The sequence below is a fragment of the Akebia trifoliata genome, chromosome 14, assembly GCF_017979445.1.
Source record: "Akebia trifoliata isolate Shusen 1 chromosome 14, ASM1797944v1, whole genome shotgun sequence".
Taxonomy (NCBI): domain Eukaryota; kingdom Viridiplantae; phylum Streptophyta; class Magnoliopsida; order Ranunculales; family Lardizabalaceae; genus Akebia; species Akebia trifoliata.
The window spans coordinates 23,792,876-23,808,998 of NC_141388.1; the positions used below are offsets into that span (position 1 = coordinate 23,792,876).

The following is a 16,123-nucleotide window of genomic DNA, read 5'->3' on the forward strand; positions in this document are numbered from 1 at the left end:
GCCATCTACCTATCATAATCTAGTTCTATCATATTTCAAATCTCAATCCAAAGAACTTGGTATTGCTTCTTTGATTTATTTAGCAATAAAAACTGAATTGTGAAACTAAGTTAGGGTTCCATCACTCACTATAGTATGAAACCCCTACTACTCAATATCTAAAATAAACATAGAGCATGTAAAGCTTATCTAAGTATGTAACATCAAATTTTGGTATAAAGGGTGCAAGGGACAAGTCTTGAAGAAAACCCATAAACATTAAAAGTAAATTAAGAGAATAAATAACTAAATTATAATAAACACAGACTTACTTTAGGCTTCTCCTCTCTCTATTAGAGGGAGACTAGTCTAAGGTCATAACAAAATAGAAAGAAAGATGGAGAAAAAGTAAAACATTTGTATTTATTGAAGTAATGGAGTATTAAACACTCTTTCTTCTTTCTCACTCTCACAATTTATAGAAAATTACATAAAACTTACTCTAAAAATGGAAATGAAACGAATTGGTTACATGCCAAAAGATTAAAGAAGGGGAGTTAAGACCATAGGTTTTTTCCATAATAAGTAAGGATCCTATTTATAGTCGAAATTAGGGATTCTGGAAGAATCCTTTTCGAGACGCCTCCATCAATCAATCATCTTTCACATGCGAGAGCGCTCCTTGCAAAATTAGGGCAACCCTTGCTACTTTTATAGTGCCACAGTGAAGTTATCTCTGAAATGGTTGATCTTTAACTGGTGACTTTTAGTCTTCCTCCTATTTGTAATGCAAAGTCGATTGGATGAATTAGTGTTCATTTTTTATATTCTGATCTTTGACCTGCACAATGAACACAGGCGTGATCAAATTTCTAACAAATACATTATTCCATGTAATTATTTCTAATTAACATGATGAAACATGCAATGAGATATTTTGAATCATAACATGATTATTTATTAATAATGGTAAAACATGGGGCTTAAACTGAGATAAAGGCCTAGGAAATGTGCAGATAAATCAGTATTTTAAGACATTGATCAGTTGTTTAGCTCATGGTAGTTTATCCAACAACATTGCAAAAATCTCTGTACTGTTGTAGGTTCTTCAAAATATGAAATTTCATCCCCAATGAGTAATTATTGAGCTTGAATTTTAGTTGGTTTTTAATGAGACAAAGAGGCTACAATTCTGCAGAGAATGTGCTCAATGATGAATGAAATTAGGGATGCATTCTTAAAGTTTTAATGGAGAATCAAGCATACATGGAGAGAATGTAATGGAGTGGATAATGCACTCGCAATCTATGGGGTTTCTTGAAACTCTTCTTTTGTTTTTTCCACTATGGCATACCTTCCCATCTTGGCAAGGAAAGTTGACTTGGGTGATATAGTGACACTTCCCCACATTCGTCTTGTAACCTAATTTTCTTCTTAATATAATTCCAGTTTAGTGGGAAAAAAAGGTTTCCTTGGAGTTCTTAGAATTCAAGGGAGTTTTTGTGATAAAAATGCAACAATTAGGTCTGTCGGGTAAATCTCTCTATTCTAAATGTATTATTTGAAGTGAGATTTACCAAGTAGACCTATCTGTTGCAATTTTATTGCAAATATTCTCATACTTTATCAAGTTTGTCACTCATCAAACCTTACTTTATGAATTAGGCTATCATGACTTAATAAGATTTCAAGTCTTAATAAGGATCATTGGGCCCACAAGAATTATAAAATTTGCAGTCCAACACCACAACTTCTAGATTTCATGGAAAATGTAAAACTAAAATTCAACGGTGAATAGGGGCGGAGCCACATAGGCCCAGTGAGGGTTAGTCCCCTCTGAACTTTGAAAAACTAAAAGAGATCTACTAGCAGCCTCAGTATTGTTGCATTTTCATTACAAAAATCCCTTTCATAATTATTGCATTTCATGACAACAATCTTTCAAGCTAGTTGCCCAACAAACCTTGGAATGGACCCACATCACTCTAAAATTTAAATAAATACCTATAATACCCTAATTTCTTTAGAGAGTTGTTATTAGCAATTTTAACTTATTACACCCCAATTAAAATAAAATAAAAATAAGTTACTGATTGAAAATAGGAAAAGTTGGGATGCCAATGGAATCTATTTCCCTCTCTCTCTAGATTTTTATTTGTTAGATTTTTAATTATATCTGAGGCTAATCCTAATTTTAAACAATTGTTGAAGTTGTTTGAATGTGTTATTGTTCTTTGTAATGTTTAGGTAATGACTTGAACCAAACTTTTGTAATGTTTGAATGGTGTATTTTAATCTTTAATTAGGGTGTGATAAATAATTTTAGAAATTGGGGTGTAATAAATAAAAGTTGGGGTGTCAATAATAGCTCTCTTTATTTAAATTAAATGCATATTATATTTTTTCTACTCCTAACAACTATTCTCTACTCAAACAATGAATGAAACCTAATAAATTTTAATTATCTTTTATTTTTTATTTTTTTAATCTGAATTTTATCATGAAATCTAGAAGGTTGTGTTGTTAGATTGTCCATGTGGCCATGTGGCCCAATGATGATTTTGGGATAGATAATTGATGTTGAGAGGAGAGAGTATATAATAAGTATTTGATTAAAAAAATAAGGATATTTAGAAGTATTTAATCTTTTAAAAGAATGTAGGTCCCACTCCAAAGTTTATTGGTAATAACTTGGTGTAGTAAGGTCCCCTTGGTACATATATATATATATATATATATATTATATATATATATATATATATTATATTAAAGTTCTACTTGATCTATATAAGAAATATTTTTTATAAGGATGGTATTTTCCACCTCTATATATATCAAAATCATTGCTATAAATCCACAACATAGATTTATCCGACGTTACTTAAAAACAATCAAAATAGAAGAAAAAAACATAATATCTATAGAGGCAGAGACATAAAATTAATATTAAAAGAAAAAATAGACTATAACAATTAGTGACATGTACCTATGTTTCTAGTGAGTCTACCTCAATATTAAGTGAAATGACTAATGTCTCTTATATTTTAAGGTTCAACCTGTTAAAATTTCATTCTTTTAACGACTTAGTAGGGTCGAGTTAAGCATTGGCATATAACGAACTCAAGATTATCAATCAACTACCGTTAGTATTTAGCCCCCACTGATAGACAATCCAAGCTCTACCTTGACGGTGACTATTAACTTTTGTTTTCAAATTTTATTTTTCAATGTTCTTAGAATTTCATCCTCTATAACCATATGCCATCAAATCATATTTTTAAGTGCCACAAATTAATAGGGTTAGGATCCACTTGAAGGTTTGTTGAGTGAGAAATTAACCCCATCAATTTGAGTTTTATGACGTGGATCCCTACTCCAAGGTTTGCTGATTAATAAACTTGATGAAATAAGGTTTGTTGAGGAACAAACAATTCATAAAGTAAGGTTTTGTTGGAGTTGTAAGAATTCTAAGGGAGTTTTTGTAATAAAAAGGCAAGGTTTGTCGGGTAAATCTCTCTTATTTGAAACCAATTACCCAATACTTCCTTTATTTGACCCCCATCAGACTAAAAGTTTGTTTTGAAAAGTGGTATGTAAAGTTGTCGTTGTTGAATAAACTTGTTGAAGCTGAGAGAAAGTTATTGTTACTGAAGCAACCTGTTGAATCGAGTGTACTATTTAATAACTTGTTGTCCAAATATGTTGTCTTGATGTTGAATTGTTTGATAACCTATTGTCAGAAATTTATTGGATAAATTTAAGAATAATATTTTTAGTAATATTAGTTACATTTTTTTTCATATAAATAATAAAATATTAAAAACATGCTTAAAAATCTGATTTGACCTTATTGAATAAAAGAATGAAAAGGATAACAAAATAGTCTAAAATATTATATACCTAAAAAATATGTTATTTACCGTGAACAATTTCGTTCTTCCTTAGCTAGTCATTTGATCAGATGTATTCAAAATATTTTTCTTTCACAATGGACTACACATTACAATAATACGGTCATTATCTTTACCATTTAATGAAAGAAGGTGGACTAAAGTATTATCGACGTCAATTTCAAAAATTTCCCCACGTAACATTAAATCGTTATAATGAGAGAAGGGTGGTGAATATTATTGACGCTGAATCTATTTTAATTAACTTTTTAAATTATAGAAATGCTTTTACGAATATAATTTCATATGTTATACTATCATCACCATAGACTTTGCCAACTTAGCTAGCTGGCACCTGCGATGCCACCACGAGTTAAACCGACCATATTTTTTAATAAAATGGGTTCAGATAATGAAACATCAATAAGTATGATCCTTTTAAGAATATAAGGAAATATATTTTACAAAAATATATACATATTTTTAAGTTTCTTTGTTAAACACATTGGTCCAATCAAATTGAAGTTGTGTCTGACAAAGTTGACAAATATTCGGATCAATCTTCGGTTTGGTTTTTAGAACATAGAGTTAAACGTATGATATACACATAAACATTTTGGAGAAAAAATAAAATTAAAAAACTTATAAATTTTTCTTTTCTTTTTTTTTTTTTTTTTTTGAAAAGAAGAGTAAAAATTGAAAATTGAAATATATATATATGGGTCCCGTTCAATGGCAAACACTTTTTCAAAACATGGGTTAGAGGTCTTGGAATGGGCTGATTTTTGGTGAGGATGATCTCCACGGTGAAGAGATCATCCTCACCAAAAATCAGCCCATTCCAAAACTTCTAGCCCCAGATTACAAGTTGAAAAATCGTGGACCGTCCATTTTTTGTAAATAATTTTTGATGGGGTTAGAAGTTTTGGAATGGGCTGATTTTTGTTGACGATGATCTTCTCACCGTAGAGATCATTCTCACCAAAAATCAGCCCATTCCAAGACCTCTAACCCATGTTTTGAAAAATGTTTGTTGTTGAACATTTCCCATATATATATATATAGGGAAATGTTCAGCGCAAAACATTTTGACAAACATTTTGGCAAACATTTTGGCGCCGTCCGATTTAACGCAAATGAACGGATCAGATTCAATCTCTTCGATTTAACGTATAACTTATCCGTTTTCAATTAATTACAGCGCCATCCTTATACTTTGCAGTAGTTAGTGTTACCTCCCTCTCTCATTAAACTAAAAAAAACAAAGTGAGACTCTCCATTCTCTCTCTCTCGAATGGACTCTCTCTCAAACCCTCTCTCTCTCACTAACTCGCAAACCCTCGCTCGACCTCTCTCTCGCGAACTCTCATTCTCTCTCTCTCTCTCTCTCAAACCCTCTCGAATGAACTCTCTCTCTCTCTCTCGCGAACTCTCATTCTCTCTCTCTCTCAAACCCTCTCGAATGAACTCTCTCTCTCTCTCTCTCTCTCAAACCCTCTCGAATCCCTCTAGCTCTCGATAGAACTCGATAGATTACGAGAGCACAATATGGATCTAGGGACGAAGCGAGTTAAATAGGAGAGCCACCACACCAGTCTTTCTCATATGGCCTCTACTACATCTAAATTGATAGAAAAGCTGAAAATTCAAAAATCGTATCTACCGAATGGAATCACGTCCACGCCCCTCCCTTCCTCTATCAATCAGATAGTGATTGAAAGCTTGATTTCTGATTATCCGATTCCTCTTTTGTTGTCCAGCTTTTACAACAAAATACGATGGAGCCGTTGGATATTGATCGAGGGTTTGAGAGAGTGCGAGAGAGGGGTTCTGTCGAGAGGGACGTAGTTGCAGCTAGAGAGCGATAACAAGAGAGAATGAGAGAGTGAGAGAGGGGGTTTCAATGAGAAAGAGAGGGTTCCACAGAAATCTCTGTTTTTTTTATTTTTTTGTTCGATTGAGTTTAAAGAGAAGAGGGAGGAAATACGAAATAATATGTTATTGAGGGATGGCGCTGTAAATAAATATAAAGTTTATAACTTAACGCAGATAGGTGTTGGTTTTAATCTTGTCCGTCCAATTTCTTCGTATCTGACGGCTCTAAAATGTTTGCCAAAATGTTTGTTACGTGGTAGGGCGCCGAACGGGACCCATATATATATATATATATAGGGTCCCGTTCGCCACCCTTAGTTTTACCACACACTTTAACAAACGCGTTTTGTCTTACATGGGTTAGAAGTTTCGGAATGAGCTGATTTTTGGTGAGGATGATCTCTATGGTGAGGAGATCATCCTCACCAAAAATCAGCTCATTCCAAAACTTCTAACCCCATCAAAATTGATTTACAAAAAATGGACGGTCCACGATTTTTCAACGTGTAAACATGGGGCTAAACATTTCGGAATGGGCTGATTTTTGGGGAGGATGATCTTCTAATCATAGAGATCATCCTCACCAAAAATCAGCTCATTCCAAAACTTATAACCCATGTAGGACAAAAAACGTTTGTTAAAGTGTGTGGTAAAACTTAGGGTGCTGAACATTTCCCTATATATATATATATAGGGAAATGTTCAGCACCCTAAGTTTTACCACACACTTTAACAAACGTTTTTTGTCCTACATGGGTTAGAAGTTTTGGAATGAGCTGATTTTTGGTGAGGATGATCTCTATGATTAGAAGATCATCCTCCCCAAAAATCAGCCCATTCCGAAATGTTTAGCCCCATGTTTACACGTTGAAAAATCGTGGACCGTCCATTTTTTGTAAATCAATTTTGATGGGGTTAGAAGTTTTGGAATGAGCTGATTTTTGGTGAGGATGATCTCCTCACCATAGAGATCATCCTCACCAAAAATCAGCTCATTCCGAAACTTCTAACCCATCTAAGACAAAACGCGTTTGTTAAAGTGTGTGGTAAAACTAAGGGTGGCGAACGGGACCCTATATATATATATATATATATATATATATATATATATATATATATGGGTCCCGTTCAGCACCCTAAGCTTTACCACACACTTTAACAAACGTGTTTTGTCCTACATGGGTTAGAAGTTTTGGAATGGGCTGATTTTTGGTGAGGATGATCTCTATGGTGAGGAGATCATCCTCACCAAAAATCAGCTCATTCCAAAACTTCTAACCCCATCAAAAATGGTTTACAAAAATGGACGGTCCACGATTTTTCAACGTGTAAACATGGGGCTAAACATTTCGGAATGGGCTGATTTTTGGGGAGGATGATCTTCTAATCATAGAGATCATCCTCACCAAAAATCAGCTCATTCCAAAACTTCTAACCCATGTCGGACAAAAAACGTTTGTTAAAGTGTGTGGTAAAACTTAGGGTGCTGAACATTTCCCATATATATATATATATGGGTCCCTATCCGTGGCCAACCGTTTGGCAAACATTTTGGCAAACACTTTTTCAAAACATGGGTTAGAGGTCTTGGAATGGGCTGATTTTTGGTGAGGATGATCTCTACGGTGAGGAGATCATCCTCACCAAAAATCAGCTCATTCCAAAACTTCTAGCCCCATTTTACAAGTTGAAAAATCGTGAACCATCCATTTTTTGTAAATCATTTTTGATGAGGTTAGAAGTTTTGGAATGGGCTGATATTTGGTGATGATGATCTCCTCACCATAGAGATCATCCTCACCAAAAATCAGCCCATTCCAAGACCTCTAACCCATGTTTTGAAAAATGTGTTTGCCAAACTGTTGGCCATTGAACGCTACTCTATATATATATATATGGATCAGGTTCAAACGACAACCATTTCAACACACATATAGACAACGTGTTTTGTCTTATATGGGCAAAAATGTTTGGAATGGGCTGATTTTTTGTGAGGATGATCTCTGTGGTGATGAGGAGATCATCCTTGTCAAAAATCAGCTCATTATGAAACTTCTAGACCGTCCAATTTTTGTTGAAAAATTATAGACCGTCCAATTTTTGTAAATCAATTTTGATGGGCTTACATGTTTTGGAATGGGATGATTTTTTGCCAGGATGATCCACTCATCACAGAGATCATCCTCACAAAAAATCAGCCCATTCCAAACATTTTTGCTTATATAAGACAAACACGTTGTCTATATGTGTGTCGCAATGTGTGTTGCAGGAACCCGACCCTATATATATAAATGTAGGGTCCCGTTCAGCAACAAACATTTTGGCAAAACATTTTTCAAAACATGGGTTAGAGGTTTTGGAATGGGCTGATTTTTGATGAGGATGATCTCTACGGTGAGGAGATCATCCTCACCAAAAATCAGCCCATTCCAAAACTTCTAACCCCAGTTTACAAGTTGAAAAATCGTGGACCATCCAATTTTTGTAAATCATTTTTGATGGGGTTAGAAGTTTTGGATTGGGCTGATTTTTGGTGATGATGATCTCCTCACCGTAGAGATCATCCTCACCAAAAATCAGCCCATTCCAAAAGCTCTAACCCATGTTTTGAAAAATGTTTTGCCAAAATGTTTGTTACTGAACATTTCCCATATATATATATATATATATATATATATATATATATATATATGGGTCCCGTTCGGCACCCTAAGTTTTACCACACACTTTAACAAACGCGTTTTGTCCTACATGGGTTAGAAGTTTCGGAATGAGCTGATTTTTGGTGAGGATGATCTCTATGGTGAGGAGATCATCCTCACCAAAAATCAACTCATTCCAAAACTTCTAACCCCATCAAAAATGATTTACAAAAAATGGACGGTCCACGATTTTTCAACTTGTAAACATGGGGCTAAACATTTCGGAATGGGCTGATTTTTGGGGAGGATGATCTTCTAATCATAGAGATCATTCTCACCAAAAATCAGCCCATTCCAAAACTTCTAACCCATGTAGGATAAAAAATGTTTGTTAAAATGTGTGGTAAAACTTAGGGTGCTGAACATTTCCCTATATATATATATATATATATGGGGACGGTTCAACAGCCCTAAAGTTTGCCAAGTTTGGTGCCAAACATTTTTCAAAATATGGGTTAGAAGCTTTAGAATGAGCTGATTTTTTGTGAGGATGATCTCTATGATGAGGAGATCATCCTCACCAAAAATCAGCTTATTCCAAAACTTCTAATCTCATTAAAAGTGATTTACAAAAATTGGACGGTCCACGATTCTTCAACTTGTAAACTAAGGTTAGAAGTTTCAAAATGAGCTGATTTTTGGTGAGGATGATCTCTTCACCGTAGAGATCATCCTCACAAAAAATCAGCATATTCCAAAACTTCTAGCCCCATAAAAAGTGATTTACAAAAAATGTTTGGCACAAAACTTGGCAAACTTTAGGGTTGCCGAACCGCTCCCATATATATATATATATAGATATATAGGGAACGGATTTACATATGAAAAAACATGTAAAAACAATGTAACATTAATAAATTTTCAAAATATGGGTTAAAAGTTTCGGATTGAGCTTATATATATGGGTTAAATGTTTGTGCCAAACATTTTTTGTAAATCACTTTTGATGGGGTTATAAGTTTTGGAATACGCTGATTTTTTGTGAGGATGATCTCTACGGTGAAGAGATCATCCTCACCAAAAATCAGCTCATTTTGAAACTTCTAACCTTAGTTTAGAAGTTGAAGAATCGTGGACCGTCCAATTTTTGTAAATCACTTTTGATGGGGTTAGAAGTTTTGGAATAGACTGATTTTTGGTGAAGATGATCTCCTCATCATAGAGATAATCCTCACAAAAAATCAGCTCATTCCAAAGCTTCTAACCCATGTTTTGAAAAATGTTTGGCACAATGTTTGACAAACTTTAGGGTTGTTGAACTGCTTCCTATATATATAGGGAACGGATTTACATATGAAAAAACATGTAAAAACAATGTAACATTAATAAAATTTCAAAATATAGGTTAGAAGTTTCGGATTGAGCTTATTTTTTGTGAGGATGATCTTTATGATGGGAAGATCATCCGAAAAAAAAATCAATCCAATTTGAAACTTCTAACCCCATTAAAAGTGATTTAGAATGTGGACCGTCAACTTTTTACCAATTTTTACCAATAATTTATAAATCACTTTTAATGGATTTAGAAGTTTCAGATTAAATTGATTTTTTGTGAGGATGATCTTTTCATCATAGTGACCATCCTCGCAAAAAATCAGCTCAATCCAAAACCTCTAATCCATATTATGAAAAACCATTGTTTTTACATATGTCCCATGAACCGCCCCATATATATATAAATTCAGAAAAAAAAAAATATTGACCCTGATCCAAAGTTTTGCAAATGGGATGGCTATCAAACTTCTACATAACTCCCAAACTTAAAATTAAAATTTAACAATGAAAAATAATTTTTTTTTTAGATTGTTTTTTTAAAGTTCATAGAATTTTATCCTCTACAACCTGAAACAATGGATAATGTTTTTGAATGCCACAAGTGAAGCCCAGGTACCCTTAGTGAGGTGAAATCCTTACTAAGTATAGGCAGTCGGACGAAAAAAAAAAAAATTGATCCAAAAATAAATGGGGTTTTCCTCTATTTTTTTTTCTTTAAACAAAAAAAGAGGAGAGAGAGGTCAGCTAGAGACCTATGTGTGGATGAGGGATTCGACAATGAATCCCTAGATGAGATCATCAGCCAACGTATGTGTTTTTGAAGTCGTGTTGGAGTAACATTGAAATATATATCATGGGGGACATTTCTAACATGGATGTGTATGTCAGAATCAAAGATACTTTTCATCAAGATACAAGTGCGATCTTAATAAAGGCATTTATGATTCTAACACACATCCACATGACAAATATCCCTCATGATGTACATTTTAATGTTGCTTCAGCATTATCTTGTTTTTTTTTATTATCAAACAATCATAATTTTCCGGAAGAACCTAATCGGCACATTTGGCCCTATCCCAAAGTCAAAAGCAAACACAACATAAACCAATGGCACCGACCCGTTGTTGTCATGAATCATGACTTCCAAGAAAAAATAAGTAAATAAAATATCTAGAATCTAATCAAAGGCTGATATGGGACGATTACCCACAAAACTTGTTTTTCTCATCATCTCTCGTATCGAACACAGGATGGAATGAGGGTTACGTAAGACGAAATAATTCAAAAGAAAAAGGACAACCACTTAAGAAAACTGTATCTTTTTCCACATGTCACGATCAGGTTTGTTGCTTATTGGTCCCTTATAATTTAAAAAAAAAAAATATTCTGCAAACAAAACTCCTCTTACTTTCTCACACTTAGTTTCTCTTTAACCTCCAAACATGGCAGTTCTTCTCCCCCAGTGTTCATCGTTATCTTTTTCTCGATTAGAGAGAAGTCATGTTTTTGTTAATGGAGGAAAGACGAGATTACCTTGCAATCTCAGTGCGAAACGGAGTCATTCGATAAGATGTGAATCTACTGATGAAGTAGTAGTGCCTGCAAGTTCAACGATTGCTCCAGCTGAATATCCAGCAATAAAAAGAAGCGACTTTCCTACTGATTTTATGTTTGGGGCGTCGACCTCTGCAGTTCAGGTTTGTTTTTGTTGACTTATTGTTTGAAATGACTGCATGTAGTTTTCAGGATCAGATCATGAGTAAGACATACACTTTTCTATTGTATCAACAGAGCAACATGTCCACAAGACTCTGAATCATGGTTTTAAAACTCGTCCGAGACCGAGACTTATCAGTATCGGGGCTGAACGAGACCAACTCACAAACCTATTTGATATGTCCACGTATCGTGAGATAATCGAGATGTCTCAGACGAGATTTTGTAAAATCTTGTCCGAGACAAACGATACCTAACAGCAATGAATAAATCGCTAGACAAGCGATACATATAAGACGAGATTTTCAAAATCTCGTCCGAGTTAAACCAGTTAAACGTTTTTACCCCTATATTCTTTCACCAAAATCGATTTTTCTTTATCTTCTCAACTAAGTGAATAAAAAAAAAAAAAAAAGGTTTTGGGAAAAAGCTTCATCTTCTTCATCCGATTTAATAGGAATCATTTCTGTTTTCTTTTCAGATTTTTTAAATGGTTAAAAACCATTGTCTCAATGCTGAACGATCGTCTGAGTTAACTCAGCATTGGGGCTGAACGAGGCGAGATGTGAAACTGAGTTTCAAAACCATGCTCTGAATCACTCCATTTAAATTTGGGAGTTCATTTTCAAAAGCACCTTTTGGGAGTTACATAGGTTCCATTCTCCTATGTTTCTAATGCAGCAGGGAGATCGAATAGAACACATGAGAAAATGGAATAAAAACTAGAGAGGATTACACACCCAAACTCTCTCTAGTTTAAGTCTTCTTTCACAGACAAAATAGCCAAAAATCCCCTTTTTGTTCTTTACAATCCACCACTTTGTCGATACAATATAATAAATAAAATTATTAAATTACCCTCTAAAGACCTAATAACATAATATGAAAATTAAAAATAAAACCAACTAATTAGATCATAATAACTCATTGCAACCATTTGAATCATTTTCCTAATTGTGCTTCTTCATATATGGAAAATAGAGGAATAATTAATGATTTGGTTTTTCAAAATTCAAACAGCCTTTATTATGCTAATAACATAATGGGGATGGTTCAGCAGCCCTAAAGTTTGCCAAGTTTGGTGCCAAAAATCAGCCAGTTCCAAAACTTCTAACCCCATCAAAAGTGATTTACAAAAACTGGACGGTCCACTATTCTTCAACTTGTAAACTAGGGTTAGAAGTTTCAAAATGAGCTGATTTTTTGTGAGGATGATCTCTTCACTGTAGAGATCATCCTCACAAAAAATCAGCCTATTCCAAAACTTCTAACCCCATCAAAAGCGATTTACAAAAAATGTTTGGCACAAAACTTGGCAAACTTTGGGGGCTGCCGAACCGCTCCCTAACATAATATATATATAGGGAAATGTTCAGCAACAAACATTTTGGCAAAACATTTTTCAAAACATGGGTTAGAGGTCTTTGAATGGGCTGATTTTTGGTGAGGATGATCTCTACGGCGAGGAGATCATCATCACCAAAAATCAGCCCATTCCAAAACTTCTAACCCCATAAAAAATGGTTAACAAAAAATGGACGGTCCACGATTTTTCAACTTGTAAACTGGGGCTAGAAGTTTTGGAATGAGCTGATTTTTGGTGAGGATGATCTCCTTACTGTAGAGATCATCTTCACCAAAAATCAGCTCATTCCAAAACCTCTAACCCATGTTTTGAAAAATGTTTTGCCAAAATGTTTGTCAAAATGTTTGTTGCTGAATGGGACCCATATATATATATATATATGGGCATGTTCGGCACCTTACTATTTACCCTGCATTTTGCCCTATGTGTATATATATATGCGCATGTTCAACCCCCTACTATTTACCCTGCATTTTCCCCTATATGTCTTGTCCTACATGGGTTAGAAGTTTTGGAATGGGCTGATTTTTTATGAAGATGATCTCTATGGAAAGGAGATCGAGGAGATCTTCCTCACAAAAAATTAGCCCATTCTGAAACTTCCAATCCCATAAAAATGATTTACAAAAAATGGACGGTCCACGATTCTTCAACTAGTAAACATGGGGCTAGAAGTTTATGAATGGACTGATTTTTGGAGAGGGTGATCTTCTCACCATAGAGATCATTCTCACCAAGAATCAATCCATTCCAGAACTTCTAACTCATGTAGGACAAAACGTAAAGCAATAGCGGGGTGCCGAACATTTTCCATATATATATGGGTGGTGTTTGGAGGCCCTAAAGAGAGCCAAACATTGTGCCAATCTTTTTTTAAATGTATGGGCTAGAAGTTTTGGAATGGGCTGATTTTTTGTGAGGATGATCTCTATAATGAAGAGATCATCCTCACTAAAAATCTGCTCATTTTGAAACTTCCAATCTTTATTTTGAAACATGTTTGACACAATGTTTGGCTCTTTTTAAGTCCTCTGATCGGCTCCCTATTATATATATATAAATATAGGGATGGTTCATGAGACAATAATTGTGATAAAATCTGTGACAATGGTATTTTGTAAACCACTTTTGGTGGGGTTAGAAGTTTTAGAATGAGTTGATTTTTGGTGAGGAGCTCATCCTCAACAAAAATTAGCTTATTTCGAAACTTCTAACCCCAATTTACAAGTTGAAGGATCGTGAACCATTAATGTTTTTGTAAATCAATTGTTATGGGGTTAGAAGTTTTGGAATGAGCTGATTTTTTATGATGATAATATCTATGATGAATAGATTATCCTCACAAAAAATCAGTCCAATCTAAAACTTCTAACCCCATCAAAAGTGGTTTACCAAGTTGAAGAATTGTATATCATCGATTTTTATCATTAATTTGTAAATCACTTTTGATGAGGTTAGAAGTTTCAGATTGGGTTAATTTTTTTGTAAGGATGATCTACTTACCATAAAAATCATCCTAACAAAACATCAGCCTAATCTGAAGCTTTTAAGACATTTAATATAAATTTTATCTCCCAATGTCGTCCCCATAAGATTGTCTATTGAACGCTACCTATACAAATTTTGGAACAGTTGTGTGTGTTAAACCTCTCATTAGGCTATAGTGTCATGGGACACACCTAATTTCCTTTATTCTTCACCTCCTCTAATTTTATTATATTTTCTCTTCTACCATTTTAATCCATTTTATTAATTTTCATATTTTCTCTCTTTAATCTCATGTTTTTAATAATACCCCTCTAACTTTATTTTTTTCCACTTTTACCCCCCTTAATCGAAAAGAGATGTTCCCCTTTACTGTATTTTCTCTTTTATCCATTTAATCTACTTTATTATTTTTCATCTCTTACCCTCTGTAATCTTAATTTTTTTAATAATACCTCTTACATCAAGTTATAGTTTCTTGAGCTCACTTTATTACATTTATTCTTCACTTCCCCTAATTTTACTATATTTCTTCTTTTACCCCTTAATCCATTTTATTATTTTTTAGCTTTTGCCACTCTAATTTCAAATTTTATAATAATACTCCTCCAATTTTATTTTTTCTTTTTAGCCCCTTAACTCCATAGAGAATGCCCGTGCCATAAGCATGGGTGAACTCTAGTCTATATAATAAAATGCAAATTAATTGGAATAATTGTACGTGACACAAACGTCCAATCAACTATAGTGTTATGGGAGACAAATTCAACTAGGACAAACCTCTCATAATCTACAGTTTTGTGGGTTAAACCTCTCATCAATCTATAATGTCATGGGACCCATTTTATTTCCTTTATTCATCACATTTATTAATTTTACTATATTTTCTTTTTTATCCCTTTAATCCATTTTATTATTTTTCATCTTTTACCCCTTTAATCTTAATTTTTTAATAATACTCCTTTAACTTTTTTTTTTCTACTTTTACTCTTTTAACTCGAAAGATGATGCCCCTCTAACTTTACTATATTTTCTCTTTTACCTCTTTAATCTCCTTTATTGTTGTTTATCTTTGACCCCCTTTAATCTCCATTTTTTTTAATAATATCCTTTCAATCAAGCTATAGTTTCTTGGGACCCATTTTATTTCATTTATTCTTCACCTCCCCTAACTTTACTATATTTTCTCTTTTACCCTTTTAATCTACTTTAATTTTTTTTATCTTTTATAACCTTTTAATATCAAATTTTTTTAAATATTTTTGTGCGTTAAACCTTCCATCAAGCTATAGTTTTATGAGACACACTTTATTTTTTTTATTATTCACCTTCTCTAATTTTACTATATTTTCTCTTTTACACCTTTAATCCACTTTATTATTTTTTATCTTTTGTCTTTTAATCTCAATTTTTTTAATAATACTCCAAATCTAATTTTTTTTTTTACTTTTAGCCCCTTAATCCAAAAGTGGATGCCTTCTCCTCTAACTTTACAATATTTTTGTTTTTACTCCCTTTAATCCATTTTATTGTTTTCATCTCTTACCCTTCTAAACTCAATTTTTTTAATAATACCCTTTCCATCTAGTTATAGTTTCTTGGGATCCATTTTATTTCATATATTCTTCACCCTTAACTTTACTATATTTCCTCTTTTAGTCCTTTAATCCATTTTATTGCTTTTCATTTTTTACCCTTTTAATATTAATTTTGTCATAATAATACCCCTCTTGCTTTACACTTTTGACTTTTGCCTCCTTAACCCGAGAGAGGATGCCCGTGTCATAAGCACGGTTGAATTCTAGTACATATAACCCCGAGGGGTTGTCCTA

General features: G+C 33.6%; 1 protein-coding gene across 1 annotated transcript in view; it reads left to right on the plus strand.

Moving 5' to 3' along the window:
- The first annotated feature begins 11,100 nt into the window (after positions 1–11,100).
- The window catches only part of LOC147386579 (furostanol glycoside 26-O-beta-glucosidase-like), a 45,603-nt gene continuing 40,580 nt past the window's right edge, over positions 11,101–16,123 (plus strand). Inside the window, exon 1 of the mRNA XM_086423579.1 lies at positions 11,101–11,421. Coding sequence (XP_086279705.1) covers positions 11,167–11,421 — 255 coding nt within the window. The 5' untranslated portion in view covers positions 11,101–11,166. The remainder of the gene's footprint in view (positions 11,422–16,123) is intronic.